This window comes from Diaphorina citri, unplaced genomic scaffold (genome assembly GCF_000475195.1).
Source record: "Diaphorina citri unplaced genomic scaffold, Diaci psyllid genome assembly version 1.1 scaffold267, whole genome shotgun sequence".
NCBI lineage: Eukaryota > Metazoa > Arthropoda > Insecta > Hemiptera > Psyllidae > Diaphorina > Diaphorina citri.
In genome coordinates this window covers 154533-176279 of record NW_007377704.1, presented here as the reverse complement: position 1 = coordinate 176279, position 21747 = coordinate 154533, and the positions used below count along the sequence as shown (strand labels likewise).

Genomic DNA, 21747 nt, shown 5'->3' with positions numbered 1-21747 from the left:
ATTAAAATATGCAAGCAATAATTTCCATTTTGAAGAAAGGAAAAAAAAAATACATCATCTGGCATTCTAATCGCTGTAGCATAGCGAAGTGTGTGTCTATGTGTGTGTGGACTGTGGAGGTTATTTTATTAATGTTAATGTACATACATACCTACATTAGAGGTACATGATAATGGAACTTTGGAGAGAGAAATGCAATCGTATAGCACAATCTGGCTCGCTTAAATTGAGTTCCAGGTTGATCTCGAGAAGTTACTTTACAACTAACTGTAATTAAACTAAAATGAAGGGGTAAACGCTTCGATGTGCGAAAAACTTCGCCAGAAGACATGAGGAGATGTACCTGATCCACTCGACTTGAAAAGGGTTGCGCGAATTGTGCCTGGTATCTCACCACTAATCTTGTCTATGTGGTAGACATTTTACTGACAACCTTCTAACCCTTGAGTGGTTAACAAAGATACTGGTCTAGCACCCAGGAAGTCCGGGTTCAATTCTCGGTGGGATTGAAATTTTCGGCTCTAAGCTTTTGGATTTGAGTTGCACCTGGGAAGGACAATTGGGTAATTAATACTTTGAATAGCCACTCACCAGTGGTTTCATGACCGTGGTAATAAGATTGATTGGACTATCAGTTGCAAGGAAGGTACTTGTATTGCTGTGAAACCCCACAAAATTGAAAAGAAACCCTCTGCCTCATTAAAAACAATTTATTCGAAATTCAGATTTTGTGCCGGACCGTCTACTTTTTATCATTGTTTCACTGCTTTTGTATCATTATTTCATTGGTTTCACACTAATGTTCCTAATGATTGTCGTCACCTACTTCTTTGTTTTTGTCTCCTGTCTCAACCCAATCATTCAATCACTAGACTCCTCTTGTCTTTTGAATTGAATTGATTTTGAAATGGGTTACCTACTTCCTTTGAGGAACAGACTAAGAAGTATGAATCATTTTTTTCTATTACTATTTTTACTTTCTGTTACATTACGGATAGGTACTTGAATATGAATAGCCATTGGCTGTCAAAGCCCTAAATCACTGCCACCATCAGTGCCACTTGCGGGTTACTTTCTGGTGTAATGGGCAATAATATATGTTCGTGTCTCTTCTCGCCCATCTAATGAGAGGCATACTATGGGATGGGCGCAGACCACACGAATCTAAAGGTGTGTCCAAACATAGTTGACCGGCCGTCGATCGACGAGATGAATCCATGTTGTCGGGGCAGTGTGGACGGTTCGTTTAGTCGACATCGATCGATGGCCGGTGTGGACACACGTTACTGTAGTACTTGTTTTATTGCTACAAAATAAAAACGGCGCGGCGGTGAAACACTCAACTTTAGATTTCGACGGTAAGGATCACGAAAATCTCTTCCCCCGAAAGCTCAACTTTGGGGGAGAGTACCAGACAACAAACAGTGACCTGAGTCGAGGCACTTTAATAATAAAACGAATATTCCTGTGCACTATAAGAATTATGACATGATAGAAGTCATTAGGTAATGGAGAGTGCACCACAGGGGCAGAGTTTACCGCGGGGTAACTGAGAAGGACACGAACGACTGGTCCTCTTATATTCTTATAACGATGGTTTCAGTGAAAGAACGATAGACGATTGTTCCATTGCCGGCCATTCATGTTACGATATTTCGGACAGATTCAACTTTTTCTATTAGATATGTACCATGACTACCATGTCCATTATAGGTACTGATGGATGTTGGTAATTTTTTCACAGATCCAACTGCAGCTATTAATTGTGAAAGTGAATCGCAATGTGTATTCCAATATACAGTTACACGATTCACAGATGGTTTTTCTATGACAAAGGACATGGGACATGGTATTCAACCTCCTGTTCGCAATTCTATGGAAGATTTTAGCATGCTGTAGTATCCCATTTATAAATTTGTATAGGATGAAGTTTATGTCAAAGCTAACTCATTTTTTTGACTCATTGTTTCCCCAGTCAGTCCGGTCACTCTTTTCCCCAAAACCTACGAATCCTCGTCCGTTCTACAATCACCCCTGACCGAAACCACATCGAAACCAAAGAACCAAGTCCGCAAGAAGAAGGACACGGGACGAAACCGAGAGAGAAGGACAAAGACATTCACTTCCCTTAGCGAGCAAGAGAGACAGACAGAGAGATACCATAAACATGTTGAGCAGGTCGGTAACTTGCCCAGTGTCGGCTAGCGGCCTGGCGGCACCTTTGAAGAGAACATTCCGTCATGCTTGGTAAGATCGCACGAACCTTCCCGATCTCGGCCGAGCGAGGTTCGGAGAATGACGAGCGGCTCACGACATGGAGGATTAAAAAAAAACCTCTTTGGATAAAAAAAAAAAAAAAACCTTGTGGACCAAGAACAAATCAGACTGCCTTTTGGTACAACGCTTTTGGTTCATTGTACTTTCAGGAAACCTATTTAATTCGCTAAACTTTTCGTATCCAGAAATCCGTTTTCCATACCTATCCAGAAACAAGGACATAAATGACAATAGAGATAGAGCTTCTATGGAGCTGATGAAGAGTACTGGGAGTATGGCACATCCACTACCAAGTTTGTTCTTGTTAATGGATGTGCCATAATTCTCACGTTCTTCAACTGATCTGAGCGTCAATGAAGTAAATAGGTAAGTGGATAATCGGTGTTTGTTGGACTTGGTATTGAGGTCTTCATTTGTATGGGAACATTTTTTTTTTTTTTTTTCAGCCCCAAACTCCTATCTCATGCCGCCCTCTTGTACATGATGGTTAATTGCCTTTTCTTCTTCTTCCTCTTGATTCTTGTTCTTTTACTTTTTCTCTTTTTTTTATAATATCTTCAGCCTTGCCCGCTCTTGTAAAATGGTCTTTCATTCTTCTCTTTTTTTTCGTTTCTTTAATCTCAATTCAATGCGGTCTCTTCTATGTTGAATCTTGTATCCTGAAACCCATTCCATGCTGGATATTCCTCGCATCACATGTTGTCCTGGCGTTACAGAGGAAGGACCGGTTTCTGTGAATTCATCATTTTGACTTTTTATTTGAAATTCGACAAATTTAATATTTCTAAATTTTTTTAATCCTTAAAGTTGATTTTGTTGTGCTCATGCTGAAGCGAAATATTTTTAAAATTTTAATCCTTAAGTTTATTAATTTTTAGTATAATTCCTGAATAAATTTGTGTGATGCAAACAGTTTTCCTTCGGATTTAAGTGAAATCTCCGGTGATTTTTGTTATGAAAAGTGATCGTCTAACAATATTCGACCGGGCAATATCGTCAGTGTGTATCTTTCAGTTTTAAGTTCTTCTTTTCTGCCTGGAAAATGAATCTGTGGATTTTGTCGTTGTTCCTACTCTGGGGAATGAATCCTTCGCAAGCATTGAACAGGAAATGCGAGAAGATAACAATGAAATGAATCTGTGGATTTTGTCGTTGTTCCTACTCTGGGGAATGAATCCTTCGCAAGCATTGAACAGGAAATGCGAGAAGATAACAATCCCAATGTGTCAGGATCTAGGATATAGTCTCACTGTTATGCCAAATTTTGTTGGTCACGAGGATCAACTTTCCGCTGAAATCGGGGTAAGTGTTAGAATCACCATATAAAACTCATAGTTATGACACAATGTAAAGACGAATACCTACTCAACATTTCGTCAGTTTTCATCAAATAAACCAAGAAGATTCAAAGGACCTTCTTCTTTCATGTAGGAAACTCTCGGGTAGTAATAACCTTTAGGCTAATTCTAAGCACATAAATTGCTTTTGAAATATTCAATAAAGGCTAAAACTACCTGAAGGTTATCAGCGAAGTTTACACAATGCTACAGCTATACGAAAAGAAACATCACATTCGCAAGAAAGCAAAGCACAGTAGGTACCTACGTATCTATGTTACATGGTGATTTTGTCACATCCGCCAATAACCATACACTGTATTAGTGGATGTGACGGAACTCCCTTTCCCTTAAAACACATCATCTCTGTTTTCTGCAGTTCAAAGTGATTTTTTCTCCACACATTCATCTTATTTTTCCCTATGTATCATTTCTTTATGTATAAGAAAAGAGATCCTCTGAGATCTATCACATATCATGCTCTGTTGACAATATTCTCATCACAAGTCTATTCGGTACATCGTTTATGCATCAAAAATAACTTGAAACGCCGCATTTTCGTTGGTATCTCGTATATTCTGTTGACAATGTTGGCATAGCCTATATGCGGTCCTGAGTTGCATTGTTTACTTCTACTTGGCTTGGCCTCACTTAGGTACATATTTTTCAAGTATCATTAGTTCTCGGGCCACGTACTGACTATCAGTATGTTCCTATATAGTTTAGGCGGACGTGTATGTACCTACGCACCTGAAAGTACTCGGTACAATAGCTGGTTTGGTAGTTGAAAGGAATACCGCGTATCTGTATTCTATCTGTACAATATTTTAAGTATTCTACAAGATACCCATTATGCAGTACCTGTTTAGATGGTGGAGAGCATCGATTCATAAGGTACCATAATGTAGGCTATCTATCTCTACTTATGGTGACAGTATCAACAAAGATAAGAGATGTCACTTGCATACTCAGGAGTGTTCACAGTAAGGACAAAATTGAACTTGCATGTCAGCCTAGTGAGCTTGGAAGGCGGCTGCCTTGTAACCACTAGGTCGTGGGATCGATTCCCGTCCAGGGCGGACTTAATCCTAAACTGATAAGGGTCGTTCTCAGAGCGGCTAACTTTCTCCTACCCTATTCTCCTGCGCTCTTTCAGCTCTTTAATTTCAGGATGGTATGACCTCAGCAGTTACAGTTCCCTCTATCATTTATTATTATTATTTTTTTAAGATGCATTTTCGGGAGTATCATTGAGGACAATTAAACTTGCACTAGGCCCATATGAATGTCCCCACTGTCCCCTATATGGACACTTGTCATTATCACTTCGGATATGTTATACTCTGTATATAAGTCATAGTCTACATTTATGGTACAAGCACTTGATTAACTTGGTTCTACTTCCAAGTTTGCCTCAACAATAACGGCCTTGTCATCTGAAATGACAGATGTGTGCACTTCTGCCAGTGAAGTAATTATTACGTTTGTTGTTCAGTATTAGAATTTTTACTATACTCAATAGTTAGCCTATAGTTGTAAGCAGGTCGCAATGGATAAGCCTTAATTAGCCTACCCCGTGGCCTACTTTTCCAATATCATTAGGCCTTTTATCAATAGGCTATAGATAAAAGGCCAGCTATATTGTATAGTTGGAAATTGACTAGGTATATCCAAAATCTATGTACATAGTTGGAAATTACGCTCTACAGCTGATAAAGTAAAAGGGGAGGTTCATTAGGTAGTAGGTATCCTTTGAACTGCGATAGTCATTCCTCAGCCATACCAATCCCAATCCTTGTCCGTGAGACCATCTCAGGAATGTAGAAGTAGTCATAAGCACGTCCAGTGTCCACCCCGTCCATATTGCATAGTATGGTCTTTATTGGTCTATACTATACGTTATAGCATGGTCACGGCCTCCTGCAAGGTGTAACTATTTACCCGTAAGGCCCGCCGTACATTGGACGCGCGAATTTCAGTAGCGCAGGGTCGCGCGATGCCGCCTTAAAATCCAAACCTATGAAAATGATAGACAACTCTCACACAAGAGTCGCAAGATTTGGGTCTCTTATCTCTTAACACTATGTAGCCCTCAACCTAAAACTTCTGCAGTGTAAACGACAACTTGCCGTATACAGCCGTATACTACAAAAGTTGCTGTCTAGATGTGAAAGGAGCCTTAGTGTGAGACCCGTCGCACATTCGAAGCGTAATCGTGCGACTTTAGTGGTCGCCTGAAAAACCAAACTTATGATAGAGAGTCTCTATCGTCTATCATTTTCATAGATGTGGATTTTCAGGCGGTATCGCGAGACTTCGTACTGCTTTTATATCATTATTTCATTGGTTTCACACTAATGTTCCTAATGATTGTCGTCACCTACTTCTTTGTTTTTGTCTCCTGTCTCAACCCAATCATTCAATCACTAGACTCCTCTTGTCTTTTGAATTGAATTGATTTTGAAATGGGTTACCTACTTCCTTTGAGGAACAGTACTAAGAAGTATGAATCATTTTTTTCTATTACTATTTTTAATTTCTGTTACATTACGTATAAGTACTTGAATTTGAATAGCCATTGGCTATCGAAGCCCTAAATCACTGCCACCATCAGTGCCACTTGCGGGTTACTTTCTGGTGTAATGGGCAATAATTCAACCCAATCATTCAATCACTAGACTCCTCTTGTCTTTTGAATTGAATTGATTTTGAAATGGGTTACCTACTTCCTTTGAGGAACAGACTAAGAAGTATGAATCATTTTTTTCTATTACTATTTTTACTTTCTGTTACATTACGGATAGGTACTTGAATATGAATAGCCATTGGCTGTCAAAGCCCTAAATCACTGCCACCATCAGTGCCACTTGCGGGTTACTTTCTGGTGTAATGGGCAATAATATATGTTCGTGTCTCTTCTCGCCCATCTAATGAGAGGCATACTATGGGATGGGCGCAGACCACACGAATCTAAAGGTGTGTCCAAACATAGTTGACCGGCCGTCGATCGACGAGATGAATCCATGTTGTCGGGGCAGTGTGGACGGTTCGTTTAGTCGACATCGATCGATGGCCGGTGTGGACACACGTTACTGTAGTACTTGTTTTATTGCTACAAAATAAAAACGGCGCGGCGGTGAAACACTCAACTTTAGATTTCGACGGTAAGGATCACGAAAATCTCTTCCCCCGAAAGCTCAACTTTGGGGGAGAGTACCAGACAACAAACAGTGACCTGAGTCGAGGCACTTTAATAATAAAACGAATATTCCTGTGCACTATAAGAATTATGACATGATAGAAGTCATTAGGTAATGGAGAGTGCACCACAGGGGCAGAGTTTACCGCGGGGTAACTGAGAAGGACACGAACGACTGGTCCTCTTATATTCTTATAACGATGGTTTCAGTGAAAGAACGATAGACGATTGTTCCATTGCCGGCCATTCATGTTACGATATTTCGGACAGATTCAACTTTTTCTATTAGATATGTACCATGACTACCATGTCCATTATAGGTACTGATGGATGTTGGTAATTTTTTCACAGATCCAACTGCAGCTATTAATTGTGAAAGTGAATCGCAATGTGTATTCCAATATACAGTTACACGATTCACAGATGGTTTTTCTATGACAAAGGACATGGGACATGGTATTCAACCTCCTGTTCGCAATTCTATGGAAGATTTTAGCATGCTGTAGTATCCCATTTATAAATTTGTATAGGATGAAGTTTATGTCAAAGCTAACTCATTTTTTTGACTCATTGTTTCCCCAGTCAGTCCGGTCACTCTTTTCCCCAAAACCTACGAATCCTCGTCCGTTCTACAATCACCCCTGACCGAAACCACATCGAAACCAAAGAACCAAGTCCGCAAGAAGAAGGACACGGGACGAAACCGAGAGAGAAGGACAAAGACATTCACTTCCCTTAGCGAGCAAGAGAGACAGACAGAGAGATACCATAAACATGTTGAGCAGGTCGGTAACTTGCCCAGTGTCGGCTAGCGGCCTGGCGGCACCTTTGAAGAGAACATTCCGTCATGCTTGGTAAGATCGCACGAACCTTCCCGATCTCGGCCGAGCGAGGTTCGGAGAATGACGAGCGGCTCACGACATGGAGGATTAAAAAAAACCTCTTTGGATTTTTTTTTTATTCTGTCCATATTACGTGCCTATCAAGAATCACCTTTTCGTGAAAATTTCCAGGAATTGTCTCTTGCCATTTACCTGCCTTCCTCATCAATAGTTTGCCTTTATTCTTATCACTACAGCTATGATTGTTATCAGTACCTACCTATTTATCAGATTGTTGTTATCACTATAGATAATACCACTTCTTATCAGTAGGGTTATAGGTACCTATGTACATCCTTTTCTTTAGTCCATTCCTACTGTATTGTTATTCTCTTCAAGGTCCTAGCCAAGTTTCTCATGGGGAATCATTAGTCCCCCTAGGAATCATGTGTTTAGTTTTCTAATTAAGATGTTTGTCTCGTTGCCTGGTTCTGCCTCGTGGTACGTAAATTTTCAAAGTAGGTATCATATTCTAGTCAAATTTCTTTAAGATTTTTTTGTCGAACCCTTCTTCTTCCTCTTCTTCCTTCTCATGGTCCTTAGGCTCGTCGCACATAGGAAGGGTGGTCGCGTGACTGTAAAAGGCTTCCTATTTGCGACGGACCTTGGACATATACCGCTAAACGGGGTTATTTATTGGATATTCAACATACCCATATTCTTATCTTATTGTGTACCTCAGTTAGAGTATTTCAATTTCAACTAACCCTACTATATTTTAGCAAGAATATCCAGTCCCTCTCCCTCTCTTCTCTATCTCCTTCCCATTCCTTGCTATATGATGGACACGCAAACCAAGGCAGCATTCACTGTAAGACTAGTCATTCATCTCTGTCATTCTCATAACATTTCTCTGTCTCTGTCAGTCCTATAAAATTTCTCTATCTTTGTCAGTCTTATAAATTCCTCTGTCCTTGTCAGTCTTATAACATTATCTCTGTCTCTTTCATCATTATGAGCATTGTTGTGCAGTGCAAGCTTTGTCTCTTCAGATCCCTCATAGAGCTTTGAAGACGGTCTCTCTCTCTCGAGACTTCGTGCTACTAAAAGTGGCCCGTCTAGCGTTCCAATATGCGGCGGGCCTAATTGGTAAGGAGATAGGCAACAAATATGAACCCTCACGAACATAAATTACTACGAACAGTAGCGTGTATGTTAGGAGACCTGCAGGCTGGAGGCTTCGTGATGAAGAAAACGATTTGCACCATAATGAGACTAAACTGCTCCGAGATAGAGAAGAAAGGGGAATCGGGCAAACCGGCTGTTTTTTACTTTTTTTTGCACGAAATATTATCATACCCATATCAGGTATCTCTTAATAGCTACTCTGGTACTCTCATGCGAATAAAATATGAGGTATTAAACGTGCAATATAAGAGATACCTCAAGTCATTCTCGTTGCAATCATTAAAATAAAATTGCATTTTACTGGAATCAAAAATGATCGAATGCTACTTACGAGAGGTATCTCGTATGTATAATTATGTGTAATGCGTGTATTTTAATATTTTACTTTCGGAATTATTAAATGCTTCTTTATTCTGTCCATATTACGTGCCTATCAAGAATCACCTTTTCGTGAAAATTTCCAGGAATTGTCTCTTGCCATTTACCTGCCTTCCTCATCAATAGTTTGCCTTTATTCTTATCACTACAGCTATGATTGTTATCAGTACCTACCTATTTATCAGATTGTTGTTATCACTATAGATAATACCACTTCTTATCAGTAGGGTTATAGGTACCTATGTACATCCTTTTCTTTAGTCCATTCCTACTGTATTGTTATTCTCTTCAAGGTCCTAGCCAAGTTTCTCATGGGGAATCATTAGTCCCCCTAGGAATCATGTGTTTAGTTTTCTAATTAAGATGTTTGTCTCGTTGCCTGGTTCTGCCTCGTGGTACGTAAATTTTCAAAGTAGGTATCATATTCTAGTCAAATTTCTTTAAGATTTTTTTGTCGAACCCTTCTTCTTCCTCTTCTTCCTTCTCATGGTCCTTAGGCTCGTCGCACATAGGAAGGGTGGTCGCGTGACTGTAAAAGGCTTCCTATTTGCGACGGACCTTGGACATATACCGCTAAACGGGGTTATTTATTGGATATTCAACATACCCATATTCTTATCTTATTGTGTACCTCAGTTAGAGTATTTCAATTTCAACTAACCCTACTATATTTTAGCAAGAATATCCAGTCCCTCTCCCTCTCTTCTCTATCTCCTTCCCATTCCTTGCTATATGATGGACACGCAAACCAAGGCAGCATTCACTGTAAGACTAGTCATTCATCTCTGTCATTCTCATAACATTTCTCTGTCTCTGTCAGTCCTATAAAATTTCTCTATCTTTGTCAGTCTTATAAATTCCTCTGTCCTTGTCAGTCTTATAACATTATCTCTGTCTCTTTCATCATTATGAGCATTGTTGTGCAGTGCAAGCTTTGTCTCTTCAGATCCCTCATAGAGCTTTGAAGACGGTCTCTCTCTCTCTCTCATTTATTTTTATCCATCGTAGCCAGTTTTCCTTGACAGTCGAACCACCAACCTCCAGAACCGAAGTCCACAGCGCTGGCCACTACGGTATTGAGGTTGGTCCCTTAAAATTTGGACAGTGGGTTGGTGAGTAGGCAATTTAAGACGTTCTCCTTTATCTTGGGTCAAACCAACTTTTGAGCGTATTGGGTTCTGTAGAGGACTGAAGGACCGAAATGGGTTTAAGTGGATGCATTTTTGTAACAATATACGAAAAGTTCTCCTGAGCTCCAGACTTCGCAGACTTTGTAGGTAGTTGTACATTATTTAAGTCAGGCATGGACTTTGAACTATGAAATCTGTAACAGCGGCGATCAAGGTTGTGAGATTTTCGTTCACTTAGAAGCCTTTTGCGACAAACTGAAGCAATTTGGCTCATCATGAAGTATGCTTGTAGAACAGTTTAGTAGTCAGTAGGGAAAGAAAAGAGTTGGAGGTGGAGAGATGGAAGTAGAAGCTACAGGAAGGTAGAACGAAAATTTGACGAGGAATGGCGCAAATCCAGCGAAAAGGCAAGGTGGCCCTCCCCCAAAATAACCATAGTAGCAAAAGTCCCAAGTATCTTGAGCCAAACTGAACAAAAACGTAGGCTCGGATGAGGTTGATTAGGGTAGTCGATTGACCTTTATCCTGTATTGTGCAAATGACAAGCTGGATTTGTAGAGAGTTTCACGTTCCATTTGCTCCCTTCCTCTCTCATCCAATATGTAATACATACTCCTTATAGGGTAGTCGATTGACCTTTATCCTGTATTGTGCAAATGACAAGCTGGATTTGTAGAGAGTTTCACGTTCCATTTGCTCCCTTCCTCCCTCATCCAATATGTAATACTCCTTATTCCCTACATCCTGAGTATTCCTGAGCTTAGTCCCATTACTCAGAGACTAGGCCCATATCCAAACCTGCTGGACTGCTGGTAAAGCAGTAACTAGTTCTCTGATCTCTATTATTGTTATTATATCATTCAGAGACTAGGCCCATATCCAAACCTGCTGGACTGCTGGTAAAGCAGTAACTAGTTCTCTGATCTCTATTATTGTTATTATATCATTGTTATTCGCTTCTTATCCTAGAGCGTTCGCTTTTATGGCCATACTTATTTCTACTAGGTCTCCGGACTCGGGATATTTCAGATCAATTCTTCATCCTCACTCATGAATTTCAAATTTCATATCCCAAGATGGAAAAATAAAATGCATTTCATATGGTCGGTTGGTTCTGTTATCATGTTTTTACTCAGATACTAAGTTCTTACCTGGGTAATTCGAATTCGATAAGAGTTTACCTTTAGTTCTTTCGACCGTAGCGGAGCCTCAAATTTCCTGTAGGTAATTTCCAGCCCCGCTTATAGCTTGACCCGGCATGATGAGGCATCACCGTCCATATTGTCCAAATGTCCACCTCATCAGTACACGCTACACGGTCATTGTAAGATCTTTTCCCTTCTCCCTGTCTTGCAGACCTTTGACCTATGGATAACCTACGCTTGCCCCGCACGTTCTAAAACCGTGATAAGGATTTTCAAATGATTGACCAAGAATAATGAAGCTCGAATCTCATGCATGGCACATTTTCCATGCATCACTGACAATTCGTATGGGGGCTGTTAATGGCAAATGTTCCATACAGAATATCATTTTACAAAATTTTACGGTTAAAGGTTTTATAAAAACTCTCAAAGCAAGAAACAGTTGGCAGAACCATAAATAATCAATTAACGAAGAATCTTCCCAGCACATATTGCACATTCTCCGAATTGTATGGTCACAAAAAGAAGATGTGAAAAAATGTGAATCCATTAAAAATTATTCAAAAAACTTTATGCCAATTTTAAAATCGGTAAATTTCTTCTTCACAAGCATATTTTCGTCCAAGAAGTTTCAATTTCAACTATTGCGAATTGATTTCTCGTCCGATAGTAACGTACACCTATACATATGTATGAATTAAGAATAGGTATCTGTGTACAGATTACCCCACGGGTCTTTTTATCTTTTATGTAGCCAATGTATAGCGTGCATTAAGGATGGACTTCTTTTAATCTCGCTTCCCATGAAATTGAATCGAATACATTAATAACAAATGGAATCAAATGGATAATACAACTGATACATAAAAGATATTATTTTATTTATTGGTTAACTAACTTATATCCTCGATACATTTTGTATCAGGGCCGATTTTCAAATTGTGAAAGAGAGTCCAAGAATCATAAGACTAGTTTATCCCGCGGAGGTATCATGTTACACCAGGTAGGTACCTACATAAAACTACAATACAACTGATACATAAAAGATATTATTTTATTTATTGGTTAACTAACTTATATCCTCGATACATTTTGTATCAGGGCCGATTTTCAGATTGTGAAAGAGAGTCCATATGGCTGGTTTATCCCACGGAGGTAGCATGTTACAGCATGTTCATTTTATCAAAAATTAAACCACAGAAAATCAAAGTGCGGATGGGGTCTTTTTGGGATGTCCGATAGCCGACAGTCCAAGTCTGCGTAGAACCTATCCGTGTAAAAATACACAAGCGTGCTTACTAAAACTTGGCCTGGTACACTGCCGTGCTCACACATTCTAAAATACCACGTACCGAGGAAACGGTGCATAAAGTACCACTCTCTCTGGTCCCATAAAACCATTCCTGGCCCCTAATGGTAGTAATAAAACAAATTTTTACTCTTCTTTTATTGCAAACCACTTTACAACATTTTTCATTCTCTCTCTGTCGATTCTCTCTTTTCTTTTATCTCATCTCAGTGCATTAACAAATTCGTTGCACAAGGAGGGGGTACTCTGGGTACATTACGAAATTCGGTCTCTTTGCTCTCTTCGGTACTTACCGATCTTATACTCGTTCGGTACTTATCGACTGTTTCGGTACCGATAGGTACCTATTACTTCGGTAGTTGGTACTGTTAACTATTTTTTATTTCTTAGTCGGAAGGATCCTAAAGGAAGTATTGATCTTTGTTCATTACATCATTATGTAGTATGTAAGTAGGTACTTACTTTTGTAGTAATATAGACAAAATTATCGAAATGACTTTCCGCAGTAAATCTACCTGTGTAGGGGAAATTGGCACATCCTCTAATTTGTTCATAATAATTGGTAATTAGGCACGTAGAACTATGTATTTATGAGGCAGAGAGAATCCCTTCAAAGCTTCATATTGCTGATATTGGATACGGGGATTTGGCACATCCACCAAAACTGTTACCAAAGGTATCTCCGATAAGACTCTCAAGTAGGTACTTACTTTTGTAGTAATATAGACAAAATTATCGAAATGACTTTCCGCAGTAAATCTACCTGTGTAGGGGAAATTGGCACGTAGAACTATATATTTATGAGGCAGAGAGAATCCCTTCAAAGCTTCATATTGCTGATATTGGATACGGGGATTTGGCACATTCACCAAAACTGTTACCAAAGGTACCTCCAATAAGACCCTAGGTCACTTGAGGGGCGAAACCAATCGACTTTAGCTTCCTCTCCCCGAAGAGGTTTATTTGTTCGGAACAAAAGCCCGGAGAGGGGTTTCAGAATGCATCGAGGATGGGAGAGTCTTTGATTCTTTGAATAGCTCCATGACTATGACAAAATGGTCCATGGGTTTCAACAGGATGTATCGGGTATTTGAAGAAAAAAATATAAAAAACGTCGGTATACCTACCACAATAATGAGATTTTTTTCAATAGAATTTCTCCGTTGTACAGGGCGGTCGTAAAGTTGCGGTTGAGTGACACGGGACAAAAGACCTAGGCTTCGAATCAGATCAATAGCTACAAGCTATGATTATATGTAGTGTGAATGAGGGACAAGGTTTTGGTCCAGTTTCCAGTACCTTCTTATTCTGTAAAAGAAAAGCATGGCATTTGTTTAGAAGATGTAGTGCAGTTTATCAATCTAAAAGAAGTCAGTCACATTTTGCCTCGCATTCTGAAAGTTGAACCTTTGATTACATTGGTAGGTACTATGGGAGTTTATTTTGTAGGATGTCAACATCAATAGTGCTTTTCCTTGTGAAAGGCCAGAAAAGTAAGTAAGTCATCTTTTAATTTCAAAGCGCGATTTTCATAATGTTATTGTAACTTCAATTCTTTGCACCCACATAGCCGTTGTATTTTGAAATATTCACAGTTTTAGTTTTCCATCCCCCCCAAATAAAAACTATACTTTCGAGTCCAGCCCCTAAAATAACACCAGGGTAACCGGGGTAATATACATCGTTCTAATGGTGTAATAAATTTTACCATTTTAGTACTATCCATTAACACACTTATTAGTTTTTCTCCGATGTTTTACATCATAAAATCCATAGGAGGGGTTCCATAGCGCACAATAAAATTTCGAAAATATACCCCGAAAACCTGAACAAAAGATGAAAAATAGGAATCCCTCATGTAAAACATCTTTTGTAGATAATAAAAGCCGGAGTATCAGTTCTCTAATATCTTTTGGATAATACCTTTTCTACAACAGGGTGGTCGGAGAAAAAAATCCCTTTCCTGTACACTCGTCTGAAAAGGTTAACCTTTGCAAAGGCTTTGATAGTGGAACTTGTGAGATCCACCCTGTACAAAAATAGCTATTTAGGATCAGAATTCAGAGTCAGCTGTGTTCTTCTATTGTGTTTGTGCTGTTTAGAAATCTCTTTTGATAGGAACAATCCTAGCATGATCGTCTTTTCATACGGAGGGATAAATTTATTGTTCCTTTGAAATCGCAACTGTTTGGGATTTTTGATTTGTTTCTTTTCGTTTCAAAGATCTCGAGAACGGCTCGAGACCAGACAGCTTCTGTATATCTGCATTGTGATCAAAGACATGATACTGATACATGATCCTAATGTCTGCTAATACGTTCGACATAATAATATGTAGGTACGTTCTTTCTGATGTAGCAATGAAACAGCTGGTGGTTTTGGCCATGTTGCCCGTGCTATAGTATATCTCATTTCTCATTGGTTTTCACCACGTGAATTTTTAGGCACAAAATTACTAGAATAGAATATGTAGGAACTATAACGATCCATGATTATCTATCAATAAAATCTTTTAAGGTACGGCAGGTACCAATAGGTATTTGGTACTCGAAAATTTATAAACAATTCCTTGTCGTCAGTTCTCAATCCACGTCAGTCTCATTTTCAGAAAGTCACCCCCACACTCATCTGATGAGGGTGCAAAATTACGAAGTGAAATATCCTACCTATACAGGTACCTACCTATTCTATTGTTTCTTTTCTTGTCCATTCAATACCCTTTTAATTGATTACAAGGAATTAGGTAATTAAAACCGAAGACTCAGTCAGTTCGAAGTCAGTCAGTCAGTTCGGAGAAAACGTAAAAAAAAAAAAAAAAAAAAAGAAAAGTAAAAGCAATGTTGTTTACGAATTCCGACCACGTGAAATGTTGATAACAAAGCCTCGGGCTTTCAAAACTTGCGAGGGGAAAGAAGAAACCAGTTTTTTATTTTATGATTAGTAATGTACCGCCTTCCAGTGTTCTAGTCAATTATTGTCTGGTTCAAACCGAAGATCCGAAGGAAAATGTGCCTCGGTCTCTGTTAGAAGTCCAAAGATCGGAGACTGGTTGGGAAAGATATGGGAATCTTTGAACTGAAAACAAGCCAAATTTGAATGATACGTACCTATCTACGTCGTACGTACATACATCATACACGAACGTACGAGTAGGTTACAGGAGTGAGAAAATTGTACAGTGGAAGTCAAAATGAAATTGATACCTGGGTGAGATAGGTACATACATTCATACAGAACACCGCTACATTAGTCAAACTAATTTAACTATTAACCAGAAACAGCACCAACTTCAAACATAGCAGGTGCAGTTTCCAATAAGGTCAATTTGACAATCACCGTTCATCAAAGCTCTGCGCTCATAACTTTCTATCACACCCAATTTTAGTCATACCGAATTCGAGCATATTACAGTTTGACCCCAATTTGGCGGTACCTGAAGGTACAAAAAGGACAATTTTTTCCTCTATTTTTTTTGCGACACTGTAAATTATCTGTAATTAGCCAAGTTGCGTTTACAAAGTAAACCAATTAATTAGATATTTCGAAATATTTGTGACCAACGTCGCAAGTATATGAATTTTTTCCGTCTTTGTAAATTCCAAATATGACACAAACTCAGAACCATATAACTGTAAGAAATTACCTTTGCCATAAAAACAATTAGGTATTTTTCTGAGGACATTGCTGGATTTTTTTTCTTCTTTTAATTGGAACTTAGATTTTGATGGATTGAAAGAGAGTTGAGCTGCTATGGTCAGTGGAATGGTCAGCATTCTTTGTATAACTTTGAGTATATGAACAGGCTTGTGTTGTGGTCGGGGTATAATTATCATTTGTAAAGTATTTCTCTTTCAAGTCCTAACTCTCATCTCATCCACCATCATTAGGACGATTCTGTGATCAGTGCCGGCTTGAGCTAACTTAGGAACAGTAATGTGAATTTTAAACACCCGAGGACAAACGAAAAACTGGACAGATAACCCCAATCACACCTTCCTTATAACACGCTTTCCCAAAAATTTCAAAATCAGTATCCTCTCCTTCTTTCCTACAAGGAGATTCATCCCAGAACTTCTTACTACGGATTCCGCCCTGTTGTATTTCTCACACATGGACAGATAACCCCAATCACACCTTCCTTATAACACGCTTTCCCAAAAATTTCAAAATCAGTATCCTCTCCTTCTTTCCTACAAGGATCATCCCAAAACTTCTTACTACGGATTCCGCCCTGTTGTATTTCTCACACGAGCATGATCGTCTTTTCATACGGAGGGATAAATTTATTGTTCCTTTGAAATCGCAACTGTTTGGGATTTTTGATTTGTTTCTTTTCGTCTCAAAGATCTCGAGAACGGCTCGAGACCAGACAGCTTCTGAATATCTGTATTGTGATCAAAGACATGATACTGATACATGATCCTATAATGTCTGCTAATACGTTCGACATAATAATATGTAGGTACGTTCTTTCTGATGTAGCAATGAAACAGCTGGTGGTTTTGGCCATGTTGCCCGTGCTATAGTATGTCTCATTTCTAACCATTGATACTGATAGGTACATGACATTTTCAAAAGTTTTTCGTAAAACGCCCTCATTGGTTTTTCACTAAGTGAATTTTTAGGCACAAAATTGCTAGAGTAGAATATTTAGGAACTACCGATCCATGATTATCTGCCAAAAAATCTTTTTACGCACGGTAGATATGTACCTATAGGTGTATCTATAGATTCTATAGGTATTTGGTATACTCAAAAATTTCGAAAAAATTCCTTGTCGTCAGTTCCCAAATTAGTCTCATTTTCAGAAGTTTTTCGAAAAGCACCCCCTCACTCATCTGGTGGATAGGGTATACAATTACGAAGTGAAATATCCTACGTATGCAGGTACCTATTTTATTGTTTCTTTTCTTGTCCATTCAATACACTTTTAATTGATTACAAGGAATTAGGTAATTAAAACGGAAGGGCCAGTCAGTCAAGTCAGTTCGCAGAAAACGATCATTTTTACGAACATTTCAGAGACAAGGATATTCAAAGTATTCCAACACTATCAAGGTTTTTTTTTTCTTTTTGTAATTAGTAATTACAACTACGAGTATGACATACCTCTATATTTATTGTTCGAACCATTGCGAGAAGGTTTCAATTTCAACTATTGCGAATTGATTTCTCGTCCGATAGTAACGTACACCTATACATATGTATGAATTAAGAATAGGTATCTGTGTACAGATTACCCCACGGGTCTTTTTATCTTTTATGTAGCCAATGTATAGCGTGCATTAAGGATGGACTTCTTTTAATCTCGCTTCCCATGAAATTGAATCGAATACATTAATAACAAATGGAATCAAATGGATAATACAACTGATACATAAAAGATATTATTTTATTTATTGGTTAACTAACTTATATCCTCGATACATTTTGTATCAGGGCCGATTTTCAGATTGTGAAAGAGAGTCCATATGGCTGGTTTATCCCACGGAGGTAGCATGTTACAGCATGTTCATTTTATCAAAAATTAAACCACAGAAAATCAAAGTGCGGATGGGGTCTTTTTGGGATGTCCGATAGCCGACAGTCCAAGTCTGCGTAGAACCTATCCGTGTAAAAATACACAAGCGTGCTTACTAAAACTTGGCCTGGTACACTGCCGTGCTCACACATTCTAAAATACCACGTACCGAGGAAACGGTGCATAAAGTACCACTCTCTCTGGTCCCATAAAACCATTCCTGGCCCCTAATGGTAGTAATAAAACAAATTTTTACTCTTCTTTTATTGCAAACCACTTTACAACATTTTTCATTCTCTCTCTGTCGATTCTCTCTTTTCTTTTATCTCATCTCAGTGCATTAACAAATTCGTTGCACAAGGAGGGGGTACTCTGGGTACATTACGAAATTCGGTCTCTTTGCTCTCTTCGGTACTTACCGATCTTATACTCGTTCGGTACTTATCGACTGTTTCGGTACCGATAGGTACCTATTACTTCGGTAGTTGGTACTGTTAACTATTTTTTATTTCTTAGTCGGAAGGATCCTAAAGGAAGTATTGATCTTTGTTCATTACATCATTATGTAGTATGTAAGTAGGTACTTACTTTTGTAGTAATATAGACAAAATTATCGAAATGACTTTCCGCAGTAAATCTACCTGTGTAGGGGAAATTGGCACGTAGAACTATATATTTATGAGGCAGAGAGAATCCCTTCAAAGCTTCATATTGCTGATATTGGATACGGGGATTTGGCACATTCACCAAAACTGTTACCAAAGGTACCTCCAATAAGACCCTAGGTCACTTGAGGGGCGAAACCAATCGACTTTAGCTTCCTCTCCCCGAAGAGGTTTATTTGTTCGGAACAAAAGCCCGGAGAGGGGTTTCAGAATGCATCGAGGATGGGAGAGTCTTTGATTCTTTGAATAGCTCCATGACTATGACAAAATGGTCCATGGGTTTCAACAGGATGTATCGGGTATTTGAAGAAAAAAATATAAAAAAACGTCGGTATACCTACCACAATAATGAGATTTTTTTCAATAGAATTTCTCCGTTGTACAGGGCGGTCGTAAAGTTGCGGTTGAGTGACACGGGACAAAAGACCTAGGCAGATCAATAGCTACAAGCTATGATAACTTCTCACACATCAATAACGTCGGTCGTACCGTTTATTTCTGGCTGCGTGAGGAAACAAGTCCTTCGTAGAATCCATCTAAAGGTGTGTCCACACATAGTCAACCGGCCATCGATCGACGAGAGGTATCTATGTTGCGGACGCAGTGTGGACGGTTCAGTCGACATCGATCGACGTGGTCGACTATGTGTGGATACACCTTAAGATCCGATCATTTCCCGGGTGTCATACGTTCCTTATCTTCTGCACTGAGTCCCACCACAGTCATTACTATCATTACGGAGCCCGAGTCTAAGAAATTATCATTATGGGCAAATATGGCTGCTTGGTCTCTGAAGTCTCTTGGTTTTCATTCTCCTTTGTAACTCCGTCAGAAATTAAATCAAGTATAAAATTCCTTCCATGAAGAATTTTTAATCATAAGAACAAAAGTAAAAGGAGAAGAAAAAATCCGATAGGGTCTTTTTACTTCTTTTTTTTTTTTTTCTCCCAGTTCATTCTAGCAGACTAGTCATCCAAGCTACATGTTGTTTCCTCTAAAATACAACACTTTGCTTACATTTTATAAATTAGATTTAGGTATGATCTATGTTATAGATAAAAGTTGACTGGTGTTTCAAACAGCACTTATACAGTTACAGCAGTCACTAATTCCAACCTTTCGTCTGTTCTATGTTTCAGCTTCAAGCTCTGATGCCACTCATCAATTCCAACTGCTCTCGTCACATCCGCTTCTTCCTATGTTCTGTGTACGCTCCTCTGTGTTCTGAACATGTCATTGGAGCCATCCCCTCCTGCAGAGGTCTGTGTGAAGATGTCAAAGCAGACTGTCTGCCAACACTAACCGCGCTCAACTTCATCTTGCCTCCCTTGTTCAACTGCTCAAGGTTCCCTGTCTCTGAGAACAACGGCCTGTGTATGCAAAACCCTATCAATGAGCGTAAGGAGAAATATACAGCGCCGCCCAAACCAAAACCCCTCACCTGTCCACGTAACTTCATAGCCACCCAGTATCTACAGGAACCACAGTGTACACCTCGTTGTGATGAGGATGCTCTGTATAGATCTGAAGATAAGAATCTGGTGGAGAGATGGATGAGAGCTTTATCCTGGCTATGCTTCACCTCCACCTTGTTCACACTACTCACCTTCTGGGTGGACGGGTCTAGGTTCAGATACCCGGAGCGTCCTGTTATTTTCATCGCGTTCTGCTACAATTTGATCTCGTTTGTTATGATTATGAAGAGTTCCCTGGGTCCTAATGCCCTGACCTGTGTGACTCCTCCCTCCCCAGATGCAGTACCTTACATTGCAGTAGATGCTCTGCAAAGTCCAACCTGCACATTTGTATTTCTAGTCCTCTACTACTTGAGTATGTCTGCAGGAATTTGGTGGGTCATCCTCACCCTCGCCTGGTATCTATCAGCTGCTAATAAATGGTCCAGTGAAGCATTACACTCCCTCTCTACTTACTATCATATTGCAGCCTGGGGTATTCCTGCAGTGTATGCACAGCTAGCACTTGCCTTGCATCATGTGTCTGGGGATGAACTCACTGGTCTGTGTTACATCTCCGAGCCTGCTATCCTTGTGTATCTCATCATTCCCTATGCTGTACTGCTACTGATCGGTACAGTGGTTGGTGTGTTTGGTGCAGCAGCTCTCATGAAAGTCAGGAAGGAAGTGAGGGAGGTTGGAAGGAATACAATCAAGCTGGAGAGACTGATAGCAAGACTGACTGTGTTCTGGTCTCTCTACACAATGCCTGCTGTGGGGATGCTCGCTTGTCTTCTGTATGAGTGGTGGCAGAGACCTCAGGAGCATGCGCTACAAGCACTTCAGGCGATAGACTGTACTGCCCCTAGCTGTCAGATAGATCCTCCCAGAGTATCTCAGATCACTATTACTCTCCTGAGATTATTCCTCTTCCTAGTGGTGGGTATTTCCTCAGGCATGTGGGTCTGGTCAAGTAAGACATGTCGCTCCTGGACTAAACTGTTTGTGTCACCTGGTTGTAGTTTGAAGCCTCGGACATTGCCGCCTGTGGCAAGAGTATGACAAACTTCCAGTGTGTGACTCAATAATACCTTGTGATATGTTTATATGGCAGCTCCTTCCAAGTCCTGTATCTTACTATCTTCAAGCAAGATATTAGGCTGGTGAGGAATTGCAGGCTATTTCGTAAATTGTAAGAAAAATCAATGTAGGGTAAGTGTACCATTTATTCGCCCACCTAAAAAACTTACCATTTATTGGCCCACCTGTACTTCACGAAAAATAAACGTCATAAAGTCATATTTTTAGAGTCATATTTTAAGA

General features: G+C 39.5%; 1 protein-coding gene across 1 annotated transcript; it reads left to right on the top strand.

The window, feature by feature from the left end:
* Window positions 1-3416: 3416 nt before the first annotated feature.
* LOC103506854 (frizzled-10-B-like) lies at window positions 3417-21688 on the top strand. Its single transcript, XM_008471270.3, has 2 exons — window positions 3417-3579; window positions 20110-21688. Exons 1-2 carry the CDS (start codon window positions 3448-3450, stop codon window positions 21484-21486), a joined length of 1509 nt encoding a protein of 502 aa, XP_008469492.1. The 5' UTR covers window positions 3417-3447; the 3' UTR covers window positions 21487-21688.
* Window positions 21689-21747: the final 59 nt, after the last annotated feature.